The sequence below is a fragment of the Hirundo rustica genome, chromosome 16, assembly GCF_015227805.2.
Source record: "Hirundo rustica isolate bHirRus1 chromosome 16, bHirRus1.pri.v3, whole genome shotgun sequence".
NCBI lineage: Eukaryota > Metazoa > Chordata > Aves > Passeriformes > Hirundinidae > Hirundo > Hirundo rustica.
In genome coordinates this window covers 9,558,471-9,582,076 of record NC_053465.1, presented here as the reverse complement: position 1 = coordinate 9,582,076, position 23,606 = coordinate 9,558,471, and the positions used below count along the sequence as shown (strand labels likewise).

General features: G+C 42.1%; 1 protein-coding gene across 1 annotated transcript in view; it reads left to right on the top strand.

Annotated features, from left to right (window-relative positions):
• TOP1 (DNA topoisomerase I) overlaps window positions 1–23,606 on the top strand; it is a 67,252-nt gene that overhangs the window by 8,722 nt on the left and 34,924 nt on the right. The window contains exon 3 of the mRNA XM_040079976.2: window positions 20,312–20,414. Within this exon, the coding sequence (XP_039935910.1) occupies window positions 20,312–20,414 (103 nt within the window). The remainder of the gene's footprint in view (window positions 1–20,311; window positions 20,415–23,606) is intronic.

Below are 23,606 nucleotides of genomic sequence, written 5' to 3'. Positions count from 1 at the left end.
GCCCAGCCTGTTACAGACAGATGGACATTCATGGAATTCAGCTTTGCAGCAGAGTACAGGCCTGTATCTTTCCATCACTGGACAGAGATTGATTTCTGCCTCAGGAAAGCTTGGAGTGTACTTGTAGCTTCACTAAAATATTTTGATCAGTCTGTGTAACTCATCTTTGGCCGTGTCCATTAAACTCGTGTTCCATGGTGGGAATCTGCTTGTGTCTGGGTTTTGGGTGGGATGGAGTTAAATTTCTTCACAGTAGTTGGTACAGTGCTGTGCTTTTGGATTTAGTATGTTGGTAACAAACACACTGATGTTTTAGTTGTTTGAACGACTAGCTAAAGTGCCTGCTTGGTCTCATCAGCTGCAGTGTACAGCTGACAGTTTCTTTCACACACACAGCATTCAGCACATACTGCAGCTTTATTTGGGGAAGAAATACTCTTGCATTTTCAATGAAGGCATAGTTATGGTTCTTCAAGATGTCCATTTATCTTCCATAATGCTATTTTTCAATGATTTTCTAAAAATAAGACTCTGGTGGCTTTTATTCCTTATTGCTCATTTTGTAATCCCAGTCATTGATTTGCATAGTGTTACTAATTTTTGCAGCAAGCATCCAGGACCTCAGTAGTTGAGTATTTTGCTGTGTTTAAGAATAAATGATAAGAGGAAATGAAATATGAGATCTGGTCTTGAACATGCATAAACTGCATACAGCTTTTCTGTCCAAACCCCACTGTTGGGCTGCCCTGAAGTAAGTTTTACCGAATGCTTTGGAATTTCTGGAGTGTTGGGCTCACTGTACTACTCAGTATATGCAGCAGGAAATTAAAAGTTGTCTTGTTTCCATCCAAACATCTTTTCGGTTTGATGCAGCTAGATGTGTGGCAGTGTCTAAAGAGAATAATTTAAAATACTTTTTAAGAATAATTTTTTTAGACATTGGCCGGAGACGTGGCTTCGTAGTTAAAAAGTCAAGAAAATAATTCCTAGGGATGGAGCAATCCCCAAGTGCAGATAGCTTTTTAATTTTTTCCTGGCATTTGTCATATACTCTGCTCTATTGCCTAACACAGCTTCTGACATACGAGATCGTGAACTTACAGAGTGTTATCCAGAACATTTTTTTCTTTCATTTGTCACTTCTGTACACATTTTCAGCTGAACATTGCTGCAGCCTTTCCTGTGTATGTAACATGGAATAGATGACCTGTACTTTAGGGCCGGGGCAATGTACTTTAGTTGAACTTTTTAGTGATGGCAATATTTTACTACTCAAGGCTTATCCTGGTATTTGAACAAGGGCCAGACTTGTCAAAACAGCTGCTCCTCTTCCTCTGAGGTTGCACTTTCTTGTTTGGCAGAGGTGGCTTATAAAGACCTAAGAGAGAAGATGCTTCAGTGTTTTTTTCCCCTTTGAGCTATAGTGTCTATTGCAGATTTTCCAGTAGCTGGAGGTAGAGTTGAGAAACGTGGTGATCTTCTAACCAAAAATCAGAGATTTCTGGAGTTAGGATTTAAGCAGACTTGGTGTTTTTGTGGTCTGTAAGCAGAGTTTTAGGAGGAGAAGAACAGAGGTAGTGGCAGGAGACAGACACCCTGTTACATACAGGTGGGAATGCTGTCTTCCTTCATCTGCTCTGCAGCAGGTGCAGCTGGATGGAGTTTGTGCTGTCCTTAGGGAGATTAGTAGCTGATAAGTTGGCAATTCTTATTGCAGCCTCTAGTTTGGTGCAGTGCTGCCTTGCCAGCTGTCAGCTTGTGTGGGGTGCCTGGTGCTCTGCTCAGGACATGAGGGTGGAGGGTTGAATGTGAAGAGAGGTTCTTTTGAAGCTGAAGGCAGGAAGCACCAGGGAGGGACATTTTGTTACTCGTGGATGCTGTGTCTGGGTTTAAGGTCCTTTGTGCTGTATTGTTATCTTGTCCTAAGGCCATATTGTTTAAATAGGCGACACAATGGGGAAAGAGGGAGTACTATGCTCTTCTCAGAGCTGGAGAAATCAGAACATAGTGGGAGTGATTTTTTCCAGCATAGAAATAGATGTAAAGCTGCCTGGCTAGGGCTGAGATTCAGTTCCATCTTGGACATTTTCTTCTGACTTTTAATTCCTTTTCCAGCTTAAGACTGAGGTGCTTCTCAAAAGGCAGCACAGAGGAAAAAGAGAAAAAAAAAGAAAAAAAAAAAAAGGAGCTTCTACAGTTTTAGAATATTCTTATATACAAATCTCATCTCAGTGGGCTAAAGTGGGCATTTTTTTCTGTGGTACTATATTATTTTACAAATACTTATGATACAGTGCAAATTAGAAATGTTGTGTGGAGAGTCCTGCAATTAGTGAAATCACTGGATTTGCAGCAGGGAGACAGTGTCTCCCTGGTTTGTGTGCAGGATTCTGGTATCAGGTACATCAGTCTCTTGCACCATACAGGCCACCTTGCTATGAGTGTCTCCTAACTGGGCCTGGAGCAGTAGGAAGAGCAAATTAAGTCTTCTCCCAGTTTATGAATGCTGGTGAGTGTGTGAGTAAGATCAGTTTTTGGAAAGATAAAATAGCTGGGATGGGCAGGTACTGGTTTAAACTTGCCTTAGGAAGGCACCTTACAAGTTAGACAAGCACTCTCCAGTTTAATCCAGCCTTTTGGGAAACAAGAAGCTGGAGCTCTTTGGAGATCCATGTGAAGGGGATGATTCATTGCAACACAAGCAGCATGTACAAAATGGAGGGATGGAGTAGAGCTAGTGACGTACTCTGAGGTTTGTTCTCTAGAGTTAATGACCACCAGATGGGGAATAAAAGGCTGCCTGCTTTTCTTTGGAGGACTGGGAATGTCATTGAGGCTGTTAAAAAGTGCTGTATCTGTGGTAATGCTGCTTGTGCACAGCAAACCCCTTGATGTGTGGATCAGAGTTAGCTTTCCTTGCTGGTGTTTGCCCTCAACACTTGGTTTTTAGCATGGATTTTGGCTGAAGATGAGATTCTTGCAGTATAGTTTACAGTGCACCTCAGGGGTACGGAGCAAAAAGCCTTTGAGTGCTTTCTGCAGTTGAAAAACTAAGGTGTAAGGTTGTGTTCCTGTGCACTGTGTCAGTGGCCAGACACCCAGGGGCAGTAGGTTCATGTGGACAGAAATGCAGTGCAAGATGAGTGAGATGAACTCATAACAAGTGACCTTGATTAACTTCTGCAGTGTTGCCCAATCCCTCTGTAGGTGTCATCTCCATCCATCTTTGCAGTAAGCAAGCGCTGGCACAAATCAGAGTCTGAATGTCAGCGCTGTTAACTCTGATACTCACAAGTTGTCAGCCTAGAAGTGTGTAGGTGTTTGGGTTGTTTTGTCTTGCTCCATCAGATGGGACATCTCTCCAGCTGTCCAGGATACCTTTGGATATGAATGTGGAGAACGTTTGCATTTTTCAAGAGCCTTTTACACTTTTGCAATCTCCTATCCTCCTGCCTTCTTCCTACTCCAAAACCTGGGATACTGTCAGAGGAGCCGTCATCTTGTCTAAATCATGTTATCATAACTGTGTATGTCACCTGCACTTCATTAGGGAGCATAAGCAGGCTGTCCTTGAAATACCTGTTTTTATGAGTAGATAGAGTCTTCTAATTTAAAATATGCTGCTCTCTGGACTTTGGTAGCTGTCATAAACAATGTCTTTCTTTTATCATCAAGTGGGCTTATTCAGCATCGCCTGTGTGTAAAGGAAGCTGCTTTCTGGGTTTTAGACTGTTGTAATAATATAGATATAAAAAGTACAGCCTGGCCCTTGATGGTCTGTGCTTGGCAGTTTTAGTTGTCAGCACAAGGTCTTGGGAGAGCCCAGCACAGTGTAGTTTTATTTGCCCCAGTCTGGAGCTTGTCTTGTAGTAGATGGAGGCTGCAGCTGGCAGTAAGATGGCTATCCCAGTAATTTAATTCTTAAATTGAATCCTGGGCAAAAGGCAGAAGCAGTTGAATTGGCAAGTGCATCATTTTCTTATTTCACAAGCGAAGGTGTAAAACTGTTGTTCTGCTTTCTGTCTAACACATTTTCCCCTTCCTTCCTGTCCTGCCCTGTTGTGACTTCTGTCCACTGATGCCTAATCGTCAGTTTGTGGTTTTTCTCCGCATCACTTGTCAAAACTTGAGCTTGTCTATGCACAGCTAAACATGAATTTACCTGTGAACCGTAGCCTGAGTTAAAATTCTCCTTCCCTGTGTTCATGAGTGGGCCTCTCCTGCAACACTCATCCTGCGCAATATTTGCCTCTTTCTGGAGTCTGATGGATTTTTCTTCAAAGCTGCCAGTGTTGTCTTTGCACACCAGCTGAATCTGGTCTGCGTGCACTTCAGCAAGCTGGGCACACGAGTGCTGACAGCAGGGATAGCCAGCTCAGCAGGGGCACTGCATCTGCCAGGAGCTGATCTGTGCCTGGGCTGTGCCCATCGCTGCTCGGTGTGCTTGGTGAGAATGAGAGACGCTGGTGACGCCACGGCCACGTTTCTGGGGGATCGGGAGCTTTGCTAAGTCTTTGTGTACTGAAGTTAGGATGTATTTTTAAACGGTTTCCTTTGTAGGGAATAAAGCTGTGGAGCATTGTTTTGTGAAATAAGTCCCCTGTAGCTGTGTTTCACAATAACATGGAACAGCGTTCAAAACAGATGTGTGCCTCATTTATTAAAGGCAGAATTAGTTTGGTTTTAATTTAAGTTTTTGTATTTTATCTCCCTTTTTGTAAATACCTCATCCATTCACCCTAGCACAGGAGCCTCATGCTCAGATTCTAATCCAGAGTAAGAAAACTTGAATTCCAGAGGGAATCTGGAAGTGTGTGATTTTTTTCCTAAGGTGAATTTTTATATTGTCTTTTTATATGTATTAACATTTTAATCTCAGCAGAGCTCTGGAATTAGTCTTTGGCAATTGGCTCTATAGGTAACCAGAGTCAAACATGCCCTGACTTTGTTTTTCCCCAGTACTAAGAAAAGTATTTAAAAATTATTGTAGTACATGGACTAAAAATATGTATAGTGGTAATTTTTATCATAGTAGCTCCAGAGGCTGGACAAGGAAGTTTTCCACTGGTTTTCAGTTCAGGAATGTAGTGTTCAGAAGGTCTTTCTTCTGAGGATCCATGAAATGTTTGAAGGCTCAAGAATTAATGCAAATCTGTGTCCTTTCTAGGTTTGTCACAGGTCTGTTATTTCCAGTTCTGAGATGGTGTCATTTGTTCAGCAAGGGTCAGGGACACTTGTTCAACTCCTCATCCTGTAAGCTTAAGCTCTTTTTTGAATATTTGCTGTCTCTTCCCTATCACTGCCAGGTATTCTTGCAGTGTGTATATATTACTAGCTAACTACAGGTATGTCCAAATCCTGTCATCTGAATGGGTTTAGTTACATTTAGATCAAATTACCTGGGGAGATTGGTACTTCAAAAAGGCGCAGACTGAGGTTGTCAGACATCTTTGTACACCAAGAGCCAGAAGATGTTTCCTCCCTGAAGGGCACTGCAGTTTTCCATTGCACTTAATCCACGCAGCATTACCCTTGTACATCAGATGTGCATGTAGTTTGTAAAACACTCTGTTATGGAACAAATGCTGGGCTTGACCTTAGCTGTACACTTCTCATGGTAGCAAAGTTAGGTGGTTTGTTGGTGCTTGTTTGTTTGTTTGGGGTTTTTTAGCATATCTTGCTTTATTAGCAAATTACCTCCTTGTTTTACTCGTCCATGCTTATGGCTTTCACTTAAAAAGGAAAATTGCAGTTTCTGTATCAGAGTAGCTGTCTTACTGTGAAGTATGACAGGATTCCACTACTTGTCACAGTGACTGCAGTGACAGAAAGTGTCTTATTTTATATTTTGATCTCAAGTAACTCATAGTCTAAAGTCTCTTGTGAATACCTGATGCTGAACTGTTTCTCTGGTTGTAGATCCTTTCTTGAGCAGAGACTGCTGCGCTGCTTTACCTCGTAGAGATACAAACATATCCTTAGGAAACTGGATTGAATTTATATTGTATCCAACAAATTCGGGGTATTTAGCCGAGCATCGCTAGAAGAAAAGTAATTCTGTTACAAGCTGTTACTTTATTCTCAACTTTATTAACCTCCTTCTTCAGGAGTATCTTACCTGTTGGAGCTGCTGCTTAGTTTTGAGAGTGACATGTGAAGTTAAGTATCTCATGTTGTTTGCTAATTTTCAGAATAGGGTTTTCACAATTACTCTTTTTTCTGGTATTAGGGCTACTTGTCATGTAGTTTTCTCCACTTAAGCACTCTGTTTAGTATTACACAGCCCATTCATGAAAGGAGAAGGCTCCAGACTTTTCACTGTTGGAACCTTTTTACATCTGATAGGATCAAGTAAAAGGTGACCACAGGAAAAAGAGCGAATTTTCCCTGGTCTGCTGGAGACTGGAGTACAGGAAATAAGATAGTTCAAAAATAACATGGTACACTTTAAAACTCACAGAATAATGTTGCTGAAATGCATGGAAACTCAAACGGATTAAATGTATTTGGGTATTGCAGTTTCACAAATTGCTGGGGCGGCTGTACACTCCTGGGTAAAGCCAAGCTTGCTCAGAGGAGAGTGAGCCTTGCTCCCTGCCGGATACCTGGATAGTGCTCTCACTCCCAGATGTGGTTTTGTCTAGCACAGGCTTGAAAAACCTGGTAGATCAGGATAGGAGGGAATGGTGCAGCTGCTGCTCTGGGCTCTTTGTGTAACAGCAAACTGCTAAATCAGCTGGAGTGGCTGCAGCTTCCACGCTGGTATTAGTCTTTCACGTAAAATTGATAATAAATTTTAATAGATATATTGATTTAATTTGGACTCTAGTAAGAATTATAATAACTTTTTTAAAAAGTCTCAACATATATAAAGCTGGCAGCCAAGAAATTTCAAAATATTTCATAGCATTACAGCTGAATCATTCAGGAATAAATTATGAGCTTGTGAATAGTCTTAGATGTTCATCTTGTTTCCTTTTGCCTATTTCTGCTGTCAAATAATCAAGTGGAAATAAATATTTCCTAATGCATTGGAATATCCCTGAAAAGAAGATGTATAACTTGGGTTTCTCAGTCGAGTTTATATTAAAGAAAAATAACAGAATCTTGAATCTTAATGGTCGCTTCTGTAGTGCTCATAGTTTTTCAAGAATGTTTCTACCCCTCTCACCAGTCAACCTTTTAAAAGTATCAGGTTCCAAGTTCAGAAAACTGAAAAGCAGAGCATGTGGTTATATTGCAGTAACTGTAAAGCAGAAGCTCTGATATGATGGGAGCCTTTAGCTAAGCACTTGGAATTTCAAGTGTGGTGATAAATGAACTTTTGATGACACTCTGCACCTGCAACCTATTTCCTTTGGTTTAAACAGCTCATTTAGTGACTGTGGTAGTGGAGGGCATTTGAAAGCTAAAAAGGAAAAGCTGTTTCCACACCTTGTTATTTCTGCATAGGTAAAGAAATGATTGCTCTTTAAATTGAGGCACAAAGTAACCAGAATTGATTCAGTTCAGTTTTTGGGGACTATTCTTGCTTTCTTTTAGATGGGAAACAAATTACATAAACATTTCCTCCCCTTCATGTCTTATTCAAGGCAGATTTGAGTTTTTCATAGGGTGGAATCTGAAAATGTTGGCTGTGTGTTCCATGAAGAGATGCCAGCTATTAGTTAAAAAAAAAAAAAAAGCAACCCTCAGCAAACAAAACCCAACAAAAAAATCTCACTAAACTAATAATACACTGCATGGAGGTTTTTTAATTGAAGAAGTTAGGAGTGTGTCATGCATAATAATGTAGCCACAGCCTTTTATCCTGTGTCAATAGGTTATGTTTTATATTCAGGTATTTGTAGTGGTGTGATGTAACAGTTTTCAACTAGTGAGATTTGGCCTGGATTTAACATAATAAACAGATTACAGCTGCTTGAAGAGATTAATATCAGTGACTTAAAGTAACATTTTGTAAATTGAAGACTTCCAGTGGAATTTAATGCACCATATCTAGGAGCTGTATTATTAAAATATTGCAATCCTAGCCTTACTTTAAAACTGCTGTGTCCTACACTGCTCTGTTGATCCTTCTTTCTGCATCCTCTTTCCCTCCCTTCAGAAGACTCAGGAGTACAGAAGTGCAGAAATCCCAACTGTCATTAAACATTTACCTTTTGTTTACTTTCTTGTGTGTTTCAGCTGGAATCAGATTTCTTCTTGTATGCTAATTGTGGTAAAACCCCCTTAGGGCAGGAGAATAGCATTCCCTCCCTTGACTTGAGAACGGGACTTGTGGCAAGGCAGACTGATAAAACGCTTCTAGACACTGCTGGAATTGGCCCCTTGTGGGTGAGTGATCAATTAGCTCACCCACAGTGGGGACAGAGGTGAAATCGGGCTGCATCCATCCACTGCAGCCCTACACTTGAAAGGAATCATTGTAGATACAAGCGAGAAAAGAGAAAAAAAAGAAAAAAGCCACACAAAACCCAACCAAAAAAACTGTCTGGGATCAGTGTGGGAGTTGCTTCCACAGTGAGGAATCAGCTGAAGTACAATAAAAAGAAGTTCTCAGTCTTCTGAAACAAACTTCTTTCTAAGACTTTGGCCATGCTACCCCATCAGTTCAGCTTAATAGGAATGATATTAAACAAGTAGTAGGAGAATAGTCTAACTCCAGTGCATAAAGCAGTGGTATTGCTTGGCAGAGGTGATTTAAAGCTTCTACCAGCCACTTTTTTTGTCTTCTGCAGTCAGTTTATGCTCTCAAACCAGGCGCTGCAGAGGCTTGTTCCCAAGGGTGATGCCTCTTCAGTCTTTCCTCCCTGCAGCAAGCAGGAGACCAGCGCTGGCCAAAGCCAAGAGGAGTTGTCAGGCGATGGTTAATAAAAGACTTGGAGCAAATGCCATTAGAGCCTCTCCCTGAGGACGCTGAGCATGTACCACTCCCATGTGTATGAACTGTGTGATCCTGGCTGCTGACACAGGCTGGGCATGCACGGCTGCAGGAGAGGCAGTTCAATGCCACTGCTTTTTTTCCCCCCTTGATTTGTTAGATTTTTCCTTGGGGGGAGCCCTTGTTCTGGATCAAACCCAGGACAGTCAAACACACCAGCCCTGTCCTTGTGTGGTGTTGGTGTGAATACAGGCTCTGTGTGAGCTGCTCTTGGGACACCACACTTGTGCTAAGGTGAGTCCAAGTACAGTAGTGATTTACACAGCCAGCAAGAGAAAATGTTTTTCTAGTTGACATCATCATGGGATAATTGCTCCTGACAGCACAGCAGTTTTCTTGTAGTCTACTACAGTTTTTAAATTTACACCCCAAAATAATATCAGCCTGGTTTTTAAATATGGCTGAAGTCTCTGTTATCATCTGGAAGAACTAGGATTTACTGTAGTTTGCACCTGTTTTCTCCTGGTTCACCTTGTAAGTTTGCATGCAGTAATCAGTGGTTGCCTTTGCATCACAAATTGTGCTGTTTGCACCTTTCCAGTCTAATGATGGTATAAAGAGCATTTGGAGGCGGAAAGAGCTTGTGCTGGGGGCACTGACTCAGTCTGCGGATGGTGTACAGAACATGAAGTTCTCTTGTCTGCAGCGCGAAGTTGTGCAGATTGCACCAAAAGATTCTCTTTGCTCTTGACCCAGTCTGTTGAAGTAACTCTCAGGGCTGTTCCCAGGGTAATTCTTTGCCAAAAATCTCCCAAAGGTGATTCAGCTCTCGCCTACCTGTGTCTGCAGTGAAGCAGCAGCACTATCCCTGCTTGCCATGCTGGAGCTTGTTTCTTGTGCTGCAGCTGAGCACTGCCTCAGGTTCTCCCGGCTTGGAAGCAACTAAAGAGTTCAAGTGCCTCTCTTGGTGTTTCAGTCCCCCTGGCTTGCACGTCCTTGATGAAAAGTAATGTGTTGTCCCCAAAATTCCACAGCCCAAATGGTTCACCAAGAGCTCCTGAAGGAAAAGATCCCTGCAAACCAGAAAAAGAAGGGTTAATAAAAGGAAGGGGTTTGCTTTAGGTAATGTTGAAGTAAGGGACAGGTTATCTCCTGCAGTCCCTGATAGCTCCGAAGTCTAAACAGGGCTGTAAATGTTGGCATTGCCCTGTTTGCTCGCCTTCTGCCCTGCTTCTTTCTCCTCAGCGACTCGTGGGTGACCCTGGGCAGTTCTTTCTGTCTCTGTCTCCCGGCACATGCGTCCCTCGGTGCGGTGGGAACATCCCTCCCTTTGTCTCTTCCCGAGAAAAGATTTTGTGTGACAGCACCGCGTGACAGTTTGTGCGCTAAGCCGTGGATCTGTGCTAAAGGTTGGTTTCTTTCTGACTGTGAAAATAGGATTAGTCCCCCCTGCATTATCTATGTGAATGCCCGAAAATTTTACCTTCTTTCCTAATTTTAAGCTTGTTTTACACCCCTGGATGCCAGACTGGTTTGTGAACAGTTGTCCAGGCTTTCCTGGTGAGTCTGTCTGTCCTGCTGTGCCGGTTATGTTAACTGTGCTTTGCGCAATAGGGAAGAAGCAGGAGAGAATTTGGAAAAGGGTGTAGTAAAAGTTTTTAGTATTTGTAGATCTGAAATCCACAAGGAACCTGCTTTTAACAACTACTTTATCAAAACTTTTTCCCCCTCCTGTTGATTTGTACCAGCTGTTTGTGCTCAGCCACAGTCACTTTCTGTACCTGGAAGTCCTTCAGGATCCCAGCCCTGTATATTTGTGTATTGGCAAATGGGGATACAGATGGAGCTACAATAAGTGTAAGGCTTTTGAAACCTCAGAGATAACTGTGATCAAACTTCTTTCCCCTATATCTGCTTGTGCTCTTTAGATCCCACTCTCAGCATCATCCCAGCCTCTGATGTGTGGGCTATGGCTGTTAAATTGTGAGGCAAAAGTGTGTCTTAGTTTCGCTCCTTTTAAAAGATTGACGTGCAGTGCAGAGCTTTGTTTATTCGTGTGGTTGTAGACTAATAAAGCAGTAGGAAAAAATTGCTGAAACTATTTCTACCCCTGTAAGGGAAGGCAAGGAACTCCAGTTCTGAATGGAGGAGGCAATGGAAAATAAGTACTTCCACTCATAAGAGTGTAGCCTTATAAGAATAAATAGTGCTAGGGACAAGAATGGGTTTGTTCTTGGTTCCTTGGGAGGCTCTTCTGGACTCTTCTCTCTTCATGCCAACACAGCAGCATTTTAAGCTGTTCACTGACGTGGTCATTGCTTGAAGTTTTAATTTGCTGTTCTGTTTTATTCTGCTTTGTTAGTGGCAACGTACTAATGGGTTTCAGTCTCTGACTGTTATTTATACAATTACAGGAGAATGTTTTGCATCTTGGGAATCCCTGGAAACACGTGTTTCTGTTCACATGGAACTTTTTTGGTTTTGAATGCAAATAATGGATTGAAACTTCATTGTTGCCTCTCGGTCGGGAGCCCTTTGGCATGTGTAAGAAGCAGATAATTAATTTAGCCTTTCTGTACTGATCAAACATGTATTTTCAAGCTTTATAAGGCTTCCTCGGACTTGTTCTTTGTGTAAAATTGTCTGCTGCAATTTTACTTGAAGTGATTTCTGTGCATTTGTTGAAACAACTAAGGTCTGCTGTGGAACGGGAATATGTGAACCTGGCCCCTCTTTGAGAAGGGGCCGTGTAAAAGGTGCTGACAAGTCATTAAACTTGCTGCTTCTGTCTACACCATTTGTTGCTTTGTTGCAAGATGCCTGTAGTGCAGCAGTTTCTTAAGGTCAGCAGCCCTGTATGCCACACAGCTATCTCAATTACTTAAGCATTAATTACCTACAGAGTATTAGCCACTTCCCCAGCAGGTGAAAAAATGAGGTGCACAGAAAATAAGTAATTAATCCACTGTGGCTGAAAAAAAAAACAAACTTGAAGAAGGCCTCAAAACATGTGCAGTAGGAGTGTCTGTCCTCTTTCTGAAGAGGCTCTCACAGCACATCTTGCTTTGCCTCCTGAGCTTCTGCAGTCTGGGTGAGATCGATGAAATGCCAGCAGTGACATTTGCTTCAGGTTAACTTCATCTCCCAGAGGCTCCAGTCACACAAGATTGGAGTGATCGCTCGGGTTTTTCTCTGGCGTCCTTAACGTCTCCCTGATAAGCTTTTAATATTTGGGGTATGGACAAGCGTACAGCATGCCGTGTCCTGTGGCCACCATGTGCTGTCCCTGTTAGCAGTGCTGTCACGCTGATTTTCCTCTCTTCCTTAGATTGAAGTTGTCCTTCCTTAGGTTTCAGTGGAGGAAAAGGTGCGTTAATCTTGTTTTGCAAACGTTGTGTTTGAAACAATCCGTGTAATATTCTTGTCTGCGTACTAAAACTGGAGCATAGGGGAAATTCTTGAGAAGTTGGTGGAGCTGTTCTAAAGGGCTGAGAATGGGTGGAGACAATTCTCTGTCCACCTGTCTCTATTGTCCTGTGAAGATTCATCCAAGTCATTCCACTGGTTTCCTCTTTTCCCTTTATTCGAAAGCAGGGAACACTGAGCCTTCAAATGACAAGACTAATGAAGAATGCAGTATCTAAGGGGTCTGTCTTGTTCTGAAGCCAAGTTTCCCAGACAGGTCCTTTTAAGGGGAAAGACCTAATATCTGTCTGGCCCTGCAGTATCTTTTGCCTCAAGTAACTGCTGAAGTCTAGAGAGGGGTAGTGATATCATTGGTTTTACTCTGTTTCTATCTAAAGTACTACGTTTCCAAGCGTTGGCAGAACTGGTTACAGTGTGGCGTGGTCAATTCTGGCTCAGCCCAAAACAGGTTTTGTCTCAGAGTAAATATAGTCTGGGGAACAGATATACTCAAATCTATTCAGTTGTGCTATAATCCTTAATTTGAGCCCTTGGAAAAAGTAAGAATGCTCTCTGGCAGAGTTTTACTTTTAGTGATACAGTTCCTGCCCTAGAAAGGAAAATCTGTTGGGTTGGTCCCTTTTTGAGTTTTCACAACTTTTTTTCTTCTATTTCTTGTAAGATTGGAAAATGAATGACTGCAGATCTAAACTTCACAGTATGTATTCCACTGGTGCTTAGTCTCAGTTAGTTAAGTTGTTTTGCAGTAAACTATAAAACTCTGATTTTATCTGGTTTGTGGAGGGAAACAGTGAAGTATTGAAGTGTTAGTATCCCTGATCTCCTGCACCTGACCCAGCGAGACACCTGAAGTGAAATAAGCTTGTGATAGCACAGTAACTTATTTTTAAATTTGACTTCAAGAAGGGCTTGAAGGATTTAGATTTCTGTAGCAATGTAGATTGTGGAGGTGTCTTTATAAACACTGGTAAAAGGTTTTGTGTCACATTGCTTTTGGAATGGGTATCTTTGCCATTAAGTATGGCAGTATAAAATGAGGAAGCAGAAGCCAGACAGTCTTGCTTCATTACCATTGTAGTTTCTTTCCTTTTTTCACTGAAAACCCTGATCCTACTTCTGCTATTGAATTTCAGGCTTAGGTTATGGGAGACTCAAGTGGTGGTTTCACTGTTTCAGTCACTCTCATTTCAGTATTCCAAACGTTTTGCAGTGAGTTATTGCAGAAATAAACCTGCACAGCAAACAGACCTGCAATACTTTCTCAGGGTAAATGTTTTATGTGGATTCTGCAGTTGTGTAAATAGGGCCAGTAAGTGACATATCCAGTTTCACTTAGGAAGTTTATTTTAGATTATAGTTTTCTACCCCAGTGTATCATCCACAAAGCCATCATCTCTCTGAACAATGCCTTCTGGGTATGGTTTTCTGCTCTTGACACGTGTAGCTGTGTAGAGAGGTTTTCCAGTTTCTATACCTTTCATGTGTACACTTTGGTTTTCTTTGTCTGCCTTGCTTTATTGGGGAAGGTGTTGTCTCCCATACCTAGATGCAGTTCTGTTTTCTGCCCAGGAGCTTCTCTTCTCTTTTTCCTGGGCTACAGCAATGTCAATCCATTTAAATAAATCCCAGAAATGCTGTTTAATCGATTACTGGAACAGCATGACCGTAAAGTGACTTCCTCTAACTGGAATATTAGAAAAGTTTAGACCTCTTCCAGATTACTCACGTGGGATTATTGTGTGTGGGTTTAAAATTGTTCAGTCAAAACATGTAAAGTCAGATGACTTATCCAGAGTTAAAACCTGTTTAAGAGTGAGCGTCCCTGTGCCTCAGACCATGCCATGTTCATCATATGGTGGTTTTTCTGAGCCACACAGGGCCTGAAAATAAGATTTTTTTAACTCTGCACCATGTTTGCTTTCTCAGGCAAGATTTATAAATTGACCAGCACCTTGCAGAGTGACCTTTACACGTGGGATTACGTTGCCTGTTTAGGTAATGTACTATAACCCCGTCATTATCTGTGTTAAAGATCTCGGATAATGACTGAATGTTACACTCTTTCTACTGGCTGGTATCTGTGTATTGTAAAAGTTAGTGCAACACTAGACCGTTCTGGTCAGGTGCCAAGGGCAAAAGTATGTGTTCTTTGCCAGGAACATGAATAATATTTTAGACACCTTGGACTACATTCACATGTTTGAACACTGTTAACCCTTCCTGGCATCATTTCATCAACTAAACTGTGGTAATTTTAATTGTAGTCTTTATATGCAGAACGTAAGAAGTTGAAACTCTGAAAGTAATAGATTTGACAAATTAAATGGCACAAAAAACCCCCAACTTGAAAGTAAGAAGTCTTCTTCTGATAATCTTAGGATTTTAGGATGAATGCTTAAAGGGAGGCCTGTGGGGGAGGAAAAAAAAAGTAAAATTCTTTCATTTAGGCAACAATAAAGAGACTTTAAGCTTTGCTTATTATTGCATCACAACCAGTGAGAAGAATTCAGCCTAACTACTAAAGAGGCTGCTGTGGAGCGCCTGGTCTTACATGAAGGTGGTGTTTCAGCTGAGAAGGGACTGACCATTTCTCCAGGGACAGGAAGTTTTCGAACTTGACCAGCTCTTGAACTTAATCCAGTGTTAGAGTTACCTCACTTTCAGCTGCATAATTCAGCAGTGGAACTGGAGAATTCTTTTGAGACTTTCTTCCCCTTTCCAGAGAGGCTGAAAAGACCCTGCTGGTGTCATCTCTGCCAATGGCAGAGGGTTTCTTGCTCATGCTTCAAGCTGAGTGCCAGAGAGAGCCCTGTACTCACACACACCGGTGATCCTGAAAGCCTTGAGAGCTCATCTGCTTCTCTTGTAACACACAGCTCAACACTGAGGCGTTGGATTTAACTCAGGGCAGAAACTTCAGCCACTCATCCAAAGTGTTACTGGAATAACAAGAAGTTCAAAATCTTGGTAACAAGATGGATTTTTCATGCTGTGTCCTCAGATTTTGGGCACAAATTGCGATCCCAAGAAACCAGAAAGCTTAAATTACCTTTCTGGACATCAGTGTAGAGAAGTATTGAGATGATGCTTCAAACAGAGTAAACTCAAGCACACTCAGCATTAGAAGTATTTTCTAGGAAGAGGAAAATAAATTGGGATGTTTCTGGAACCAGATGGAAAATACAAAAAGTCCCTGTTTGTAGAATCTATTAAGACGTTTTAAAGAACAAAGAAACCTCTCTCTAAGCAGGTTAATAAGCTATTCAAATTGTGCCCACAAAAACTTAGAAGAAGGTGAAGAGAAAGACAGCAAATCTGAAAGGCTAATATTTATCTGGAAAAGCTACTGTTGACCAGAAATTGAGGTTACCAGGTGTTAATTTGCTGGCTACCTCACTTAATTGGGAAAAAATTAGAAGGAACCAGCTTGTACTCACACCTTTTTTTCTCGGTTCTTTAAAAAAATATGTAATTCTAGTGCAAAATGATGGAAGAGAAATAAAAGTGGGTGTTGGGAGTGGGATAACATGGCATCTGTAGCATCCTGTGTCATGTGCCAGCACTATTCCCTTGACAGCTGTACTGACTAGGCATACAAGAGCTTACACCCCTCTCTGATTTCAGTATTTTATTAGAAAAGTTGCTGTCAAAACTGAAATATTAATGTAGGAAATAGCCCGACTTCCCTTGACTGTGACATGCAAGTAGTATTTTGGAATGTGTGCAGAGACAGGTGTTCAGAAGTGTTTTTGAGGCAAATGAATTTGGCTCATGAATTAAAAGATCAAAGTGCCACATAATTGTTTTGTCACCAGACTAATTAAGCCGAGGGCTGTCCTTGTTATGGAAGGGGACCGCTCACCTCTGCCATCTGTTGGGACTCTTCCTCTGCAGGTGACAGCAGCTGCTGGAGGAGCCTGCCTTTGCCTTCATCCCTGTTCTTGCCATGCTGCACTTGGAGATGCCTGACCTCTTACAGCTCTGTTCCTGGATAAAGAGTAAAACTTCCCTGTTCCAGGCAGACGTATATACAAGTATTGCAAATAGGGTTATGACTCAGCCTTTCCCCGGGGACTCAGCGCTGGAGCGAAGGCGGAGCAGGGAACAGCACAGAGCCACAGACCAAAAGTGCATAGAATTTCCCATCCTTAAATCAGCGTCCTTGTAATCTGACAGAGTTAAAAGATGAATCAACCCTACAAAAATGCAGAGCTGCTCGTGATTAGTTGGAGGTACAGGGGATGGCAGGAATAGCACAGGGACTGCGGTAATCTTTTGGAGACACACCAGGCTCAGCATTAACAGACAGAGATCCAGTGCCAGAGACATCAAGCTTTCTAGAACAGAGGAGATGCCAAAAGCTCTGTTTGGGTTAGAGGATACTGAAGGGAAAGCCTCAGGGGTAATGGATCCTTGCCCAGTGAGCATAACCCCTGTCCGTGCTGTAACCTTGTGCTGAAGAGAGACTTTGAATTTTCAGAGACATTTAAATGTCACATAAGCTTTTGGAGGTTTAAACTTTACTCACAGTAGATGATGGATTTTGCTCATGGTCTTGAAGAAGGAATAGTATTTACCTCCTTGTTTAGTGGTAGAGGGAACAGACATACTTACTGGAAGACATAAAAGGCAGGAAACAAATCTGAATGTGTGATAATGCCAGAGCTCTTTCCGTAGCTGATGTGAGCCTGGACTTAGTCAACTACTAATCAGCTGCAAGCTGGGAGAGAGTTGCTGGAGGCTGGAAGATTCTTCTAGGAATCAATATGCTAAATATATCGAGGAAGATGCATTACAGACAGGAACACTTCCCGCTGATTGCCTGTGTGCTGATGAGGCTTGGAGTGAGGTGGCCCCGTTCCCAACTCAGGCATCTGTTGCCTGTGGAGTTCAGTCGGAGGTGATGCTGCACTCGTTCCTGGCAAGTGGGTACACAAAAATGGGAGTGAAGTGGTTTAAACTTGTTTCGTGTCAGCCACCAAATAACCATTGGCATGGACTCCTAGATAAAGCCAGTCTGGAAAAAAGCGATTTTGTGTAGAATGCCAAAAAAAAGAATCCTGTGCTTTTTAATGACCCAGTCTCCTGAACTTCATCCAGCTCCACCCTCAACAGAAGAAAAAGACCAAGAGCTTTAATGCCTTCTCAGGACATACAAGACTATTTAATAAATTCTTTTGAAGTCTTCATTCTTAACCACCCTCATGGCATCGTGTCAGAAGGCAACACCATGGAGTTTGAATACTAGGCAAATATTCCAGAATAACTTAATCCTTAGGTGATATGCCTGGGAGGTAGATGTCCATGGAAATACTACACTTAAAGTGTTGTTCATAGTGAGAGACACCAGGTAGCTCTGCCTTGACATCTTTTTGTTTCTGATTTGAGACCACGCACAGGACCCATTGTTCCACAACCACTGTGGCCTCGGAGCCGCAAAGCTCCATGGAAGACCTTGCTGTTAGCAGTCCTTTGGTAGACAGCAGAGGAGCAAAGGAAAGCTGTCTGGCAACAAATCCTAGCAAGCAGAGCTAGTTGAACTAGTCAAGTGGTTTTTTTGTTTTTTGTTTTTTTTTTTTTTTTTTTCTCCTGCAGTACCAGGCTTTAATTGTGTGAAAATACCAAATCACTGTAAGCAGAGCCAAGTGTTGAGGAAAGATACCCAACTCCAGCAGTTCTAGGGTATATCCCTGGAACTGCTTTCCGAGAGTAAATATTAATTTCAGTTGTAAAGCACGAGTCAGCTGCAAGGAAATCTAGTGATCAAGGTAAACTGTTGTGTTTTCTGCTTTTCTTGGTGACAAGTCATCGTGTGGCTCTTAGTTCCAAAGAGCATAGCACTGAGCACGGTCACGCACGTTTTCCATTGATTGGCTGGTAGGAAAAATTGATTGTGTGTGTGCTGTACGGTGACTGTACATAGCTCTGTGTGCAGCATCACGCTGGTTTCTCTCGCAATTTACCTATTCATCAAGTGTAAATAGCTGCTGTTTGCTGCAGCCAGGGCTGTGGGAATCAGTGAGTAAACCCTCTGTGGAATAAACCCCAGGCAGTTTGCAAACAGCCAGAGCTTCCAGCTCCTGGCTGAACTGAAGAATCACAAGTGTGAAACGCACTGCGAAAACATTTTTGCCAGTGAAATGTGTGTTGTCCTGGTGGGAAGAAGGGCTCCGAGAAATTGCTTCTCTGCAGTTCAGAGCGTGTGGGTGTCTGGTCCCCACACAGTTTGCTGAAGATGCCTGCAGACTCTTGCCTGCTGCGAAAGAGATTTTGCTCTTTAGGTACTCGAAAACTCTTGGGTGCTTTGTGCTGTAACGCCAAATGTTCCACATAATCTGCCACGTGCCTGTATATCAAAATATGAAAAACTTAAGCCCTGTGATTTAAATGTGTGTACTGTGTACACCAGAGCACTAGGGCACATTGCTGGCTTCGGGGGCCTGGAGGAAAGGTGCAGAAGGCAACTTGGAGGTTTGAACATCAGCATTCCTCTGTTGGTTTATGTTGTCTTTCTGCAGGTGTCTGAAAGCAAACCCTGAAGTTACAGAAAGCAATAGGTTAAAATAATGTTCTTTGGGTATGTTCTAAAATCCGTTTGAATGTTTTGAAGTTTTAAGAGCTGGTGTCAGTTAAGGAGAAAAATGAATTTGTGGTGAAAGACTTGGAGTCAGGTGGATGAGGCTTGTTCCTGGCTCTGCAGTGCATTTCCCATGTGACTGTGGAAGTCACAAAATCTTTTTGTTGCTGTTTCCTATTCTTACTGCAGGGATAGGAGTCTTTTTAGAGGCATGGTAACATCTTTACAGTTAATTAAGCACTAATACCTTACATCCAAGATCTCTGGTGGAAATTCTAGCACTGATATTTGAAAAAAAATAACCAAAGTCAGCGCAACTTTTGGGTTTCCTGAAAAGCCTGCTTAACTTTACTGTTACTGTTACTTGAGTAACATGTTCAAAACAAAACGTGGGGGGAGTCTTTGGGTATTGTGTCTATTCCTCCCCTCACGCTGACCTTGACTGTAAATGGTCTTTTGAGGTGCTAGCTCAGCCTCAGCTCCTTTTTAATATCCTTGTAAAAAAATGCTTGTAAATGCATTTATTTGCAATTCAACTGTGTTGCTCTTTTTCTCTGCTGAATTCATTTCCTTGGTGATTTGAAGGACTTCATTGTACAGCACAGTTGTCGGTGAGGATGGGAAGTGTCACTCAGAGTAGAAGCTGATAGTAATAAAATTACTGTGTTCCCGTAGATTCACTTGAGTGCCAACTCCCATTTCTGACCTGTCACATAATTGGGACCAGCCCTGACCTGTGTAGGTGGGTGACCACCAGCACAGCTCATTACAGCTGTCAGGTTGGATTTTCTCGGTGGGGCTGTTATCGGAGGGAGGTAAATGTGTCCTGCAGTAGAGAAGCAGGAGGACTCCTCCTTTTCACCCTTTCTTTTCACTTTCTGCCATTACTCCCTATTTTCCTTGCTTTCTGCCTGTCATGTTATGTACTGTCGGAGATAAGAATAAAATGGTTTTATTTCAGAGCAGGGAGAAGGGAAGGGTGCTTTGTCAAGATTAAATACTTGTGGAAGTAGAAGTATTAAATTTTGGGATTCAACAGGCCTGACACCTCGGCTTTTTGCTTTGTTCCTATGTCCTTTCTGTGTATTCAGCATGAATGCTTGGAGGCATAGGAAGCCAAATAAGGTTGAACTTGCTATATCAATAGGCACCTAGTTAATGGAAGGGTTGCATTTCTTCAGGGTCTATAAAGCATTTAAAGGTCGTTGAACTGAAGACCATGCAAATGCAGCTGTTGCCAAGATGAATTAACTTGTGCTGCAGGAACAATGAATCCATTTAGGACGTCTGAAACCAAGATTTTTGTAACGAATTTTGAATCACCGAAATACTAGAATGCGGTGGGGAAAAATGCAGAGCTACACGAGGGAGGTGTGGAGATTTCTCCCAATTTAATTTTTTTTGTTTTGCCTCTTTGCTTACAGATTCTCACAAACACAAAGATAAACACAAAGACCGAGAACACCGGCACAAAGAGCACAAGAAGGACAAGGAAAAAGACCGGGAAAAGTCCAAGCACAGTAATAGGTGAGGAAAAAGTGGATGAAGTCTTTGTAGGCTAAAACACCATTGAATGTACAGTCTTACAAGAATTACTCTGATAATAAATGGGTACGGAATTGCTACATTTTGAGTGTGGTTTTTATGAGTGTAGGTGCCTGATTTTTGTCATTGCCTGCATTCCCATGTGGGCGGCTGAAGCTGTGCATCTTGCAAATGTGAGCTGATACTGATGTATAAATGATTATTGTAGCTTAGTGTTAAAGGTATAGAAAACTAGCTCAGCCTCACCTTCACGCAGATTGGTGGGTTTTGTTCATAATCTTTTGTCTGTGGTTCCAGTTGTTTGTCAGAAACGTGGAGTTCTCTTCCTGCTGGTATAAACCCACACTGCTTTAGCACATGAGACCCTCATGTGGCTACTAAGCCTTCTCATAAGTAGAAGTGCCTGGAAAGCTGGTCCCCCAGAACCATGGTGGTGTCCTTGGCCTGTCACCATAGTGGCTGAATATCTCAGCTGTGTGAGGCAGCACTGGGAAACTGCTGGCCTAGATGGATCCAAAAGGATTGTGTGCTGTTCTGTCCGATGTGGTTTGTACACTACACTGCCATTGGATGGGGAAGGTGTTTGATGCCAGTCACTTGCCAGGTCACCCACACTGATGTGATAGCCTGTATCTCTTACGCTGCTGAATTCCTTGGTCCAGTTGCTCCCTGGCCTGGTCTGAGAGCTGCAGGAGGCAGAATGTGGAGTCTGTGTGATGCTTTGGTGTGGTGGAGCACGGGGCAAGTACATAGCAGCTAGGATGTTACACAGGGGAACTTACCCTGTTGTAACTCCTGACACACAAGTGTTGTGGAGCCTAAATTGCCACCAAAACTTGAAAAAACTAGTTCCTGGGGGGAAAGTTTCTGTTGTGTCACTTGGTGAATGACAGATAGTGTTTATGCTGTGGGCAAGCAAGTGTATTAAGTAATTGCTGTGCAACTATGATGGCACTGTCTGAAAGGTAGAAAAAAAGTGTGTTAACAATAATTTCTATTAAAAAGAAGCATGGAAAGGAGGGAGTCTGTGCAGAGCATTGGGTTTGCTTTATTGAGCTCACACTTGATTTGAATTTTCTGTGATCTTAGGAGAAGTTACACGAGCGTGCTGTTCCATAATGTGTCTTTGATGGGGAAAAAACCCTAGGCCAAATAACTTGCATTTGCTGTCTCTCACAACAAGGATGAAATGTTTTGGACATGTTCTTTGCCTTTGTTCCCACATCTATATTGCCTTGATTTCTAGTTTCCATTTTCCTGATCATCATACACCCGAAAACTGACTGCCTCACATTTCCAAATGCTCATTGCTTCACTTCAAAAACCATTCTCCTGAAATCTTAGCAGAGCACATTCTTTTGTAAGGAGTAATGTAAGCACTGTCCTTAAATTCTCAAATTCATTAATGCTTTGACTTCATTTGTGTAGGAGTTGGAAATGGTCAGCGTGTTTTTAACTGGAAAAACTAATTACGGCTCATAACTTGAAGCTGACTTTGCAAACAGTAAATACCAAAACAGTGGAAAGAAGACAGAATGGCTGTGATGTTTTGTGAGGTGCAGCTCAGGAGGTGATGTGTAATCATGCATTATCTTGAAGTACTTCCTCCCTGCTATGTTGTCTTGAAATCCCTCTGGGAAAGGCATCATGTTTTCTAGGCACTGTGCCTGTTGTTCCCGGTTGTTTTCATGGCTCTGATAAGTGCTTGTGTGTCCTGTGAGCACAGTATCTGCTGCATCCTGGGGTCCAAAGCAAGGTCCCTCTCTGTGGGTGGCATCACTGAGTGCATGCATGTGCAGGGGGTTTGTTCATGGCATTTTTGGGGAGAGATTACACAATAATGCTTTGCTCCTCAGGGTCCTTCACAAGGGAGGGTTTCACCTTCCCAGACTGAGTGCACACTCTGCCTTCCAAAGCTGCCACCTTAAAAATGAATGTATTATAGTGCTGAATCTGGAGATTTGGTTTTGAAAGTGTTCTCTGGGAAGTTAACATAGATGCACATACCTGTGATCCTCTTGGGATCACCCCTGTAGGAGTGCTCCGGAGTCTTCACCGTCCCATTCATGCTCAATCATACACAGGGTTGCTTGCTGTGTAAAAACAGCAGACTTGTAACAGAACTTCATAGAAATAATTGAAATGTAAACATTTCTTCCCTAAATGCTTTGATTCAGCTGTCACCCATACAATTCCATAAATGTAAGTTGCTGTGAGATTCAGATTTTAGGTGACCATTGTCAAAGGAAAAAAGCCTGCCGGTTTGTACTGAAGTTTTTCCTTTGACAATGAGAAACAAGTGAAAAATAGCTTTGAATCTGGTAAAAAATTAAAGGAAAAATTCTCCAGGAAACAAGAACAGGGTAGGAGAGGGGTTTCAATGTTTTTTACCCTTATGAAGAATTTTTAAAGCACTTCATAAAAGGCTGTATATTGATCCTTTGGATAAGTTTATCTTAGGTTTATCAAATTGCATGTAAATCTTCACAAAATCCATTCTGTATTTCAGAAAAGCTGCTGTGTTACTGCAAAAGCTGTGCTGTATCTTGGGTAGTTCTCAAAAGAGGTTGAATGGTGCTTTAGCAGAAATCGAAGCCATTGTTTTCTGGGAGACTTGGATTGGTACCTCCGTGACATTTTATCTGTGGTGTGTGAAGAGCCCCTGATTGCATTCTGAGAAGCACAGTTAAGAGCAGTGTGTGGTTGTGTTTGAAGCAGATCGTTTTTGTGTCTGTCTGTAATAGTTTGACAGTTTCATTTCCTGTCCTGTACTTAAAAAAGGCTTTTAAAATAAAACCTGCATCAAGAAGACAGGACAACTCCAATGCAGGAGAATAAATGTTTCCTGTATCCAGACTTTGAAGGATCTAAACTGCCAAGATAAGTCTCCGAAATACCTAAAATAGACAATTTTGATTTCATATGACAGAAGTGTGTGGAGTGGTATGTAGAACTTCTTAATTTTGGTTCTTGCTTTCCTCCTCTCCCACTCACAAGATGACACTTCTGTGTCTTAACCACTCATTTACAGCTGTAGTAAACTGGGAGAGAACATTTGTGTGCCTCAGACCTCCCCGTCACCCCTCAAGGAAAGAAAATGCAAAGCCCACTTAAGAACAGTCTGTATCAAGGAATAAATCCGCATCACTGTCCAACAAAGTGTGGGTTTTTTGC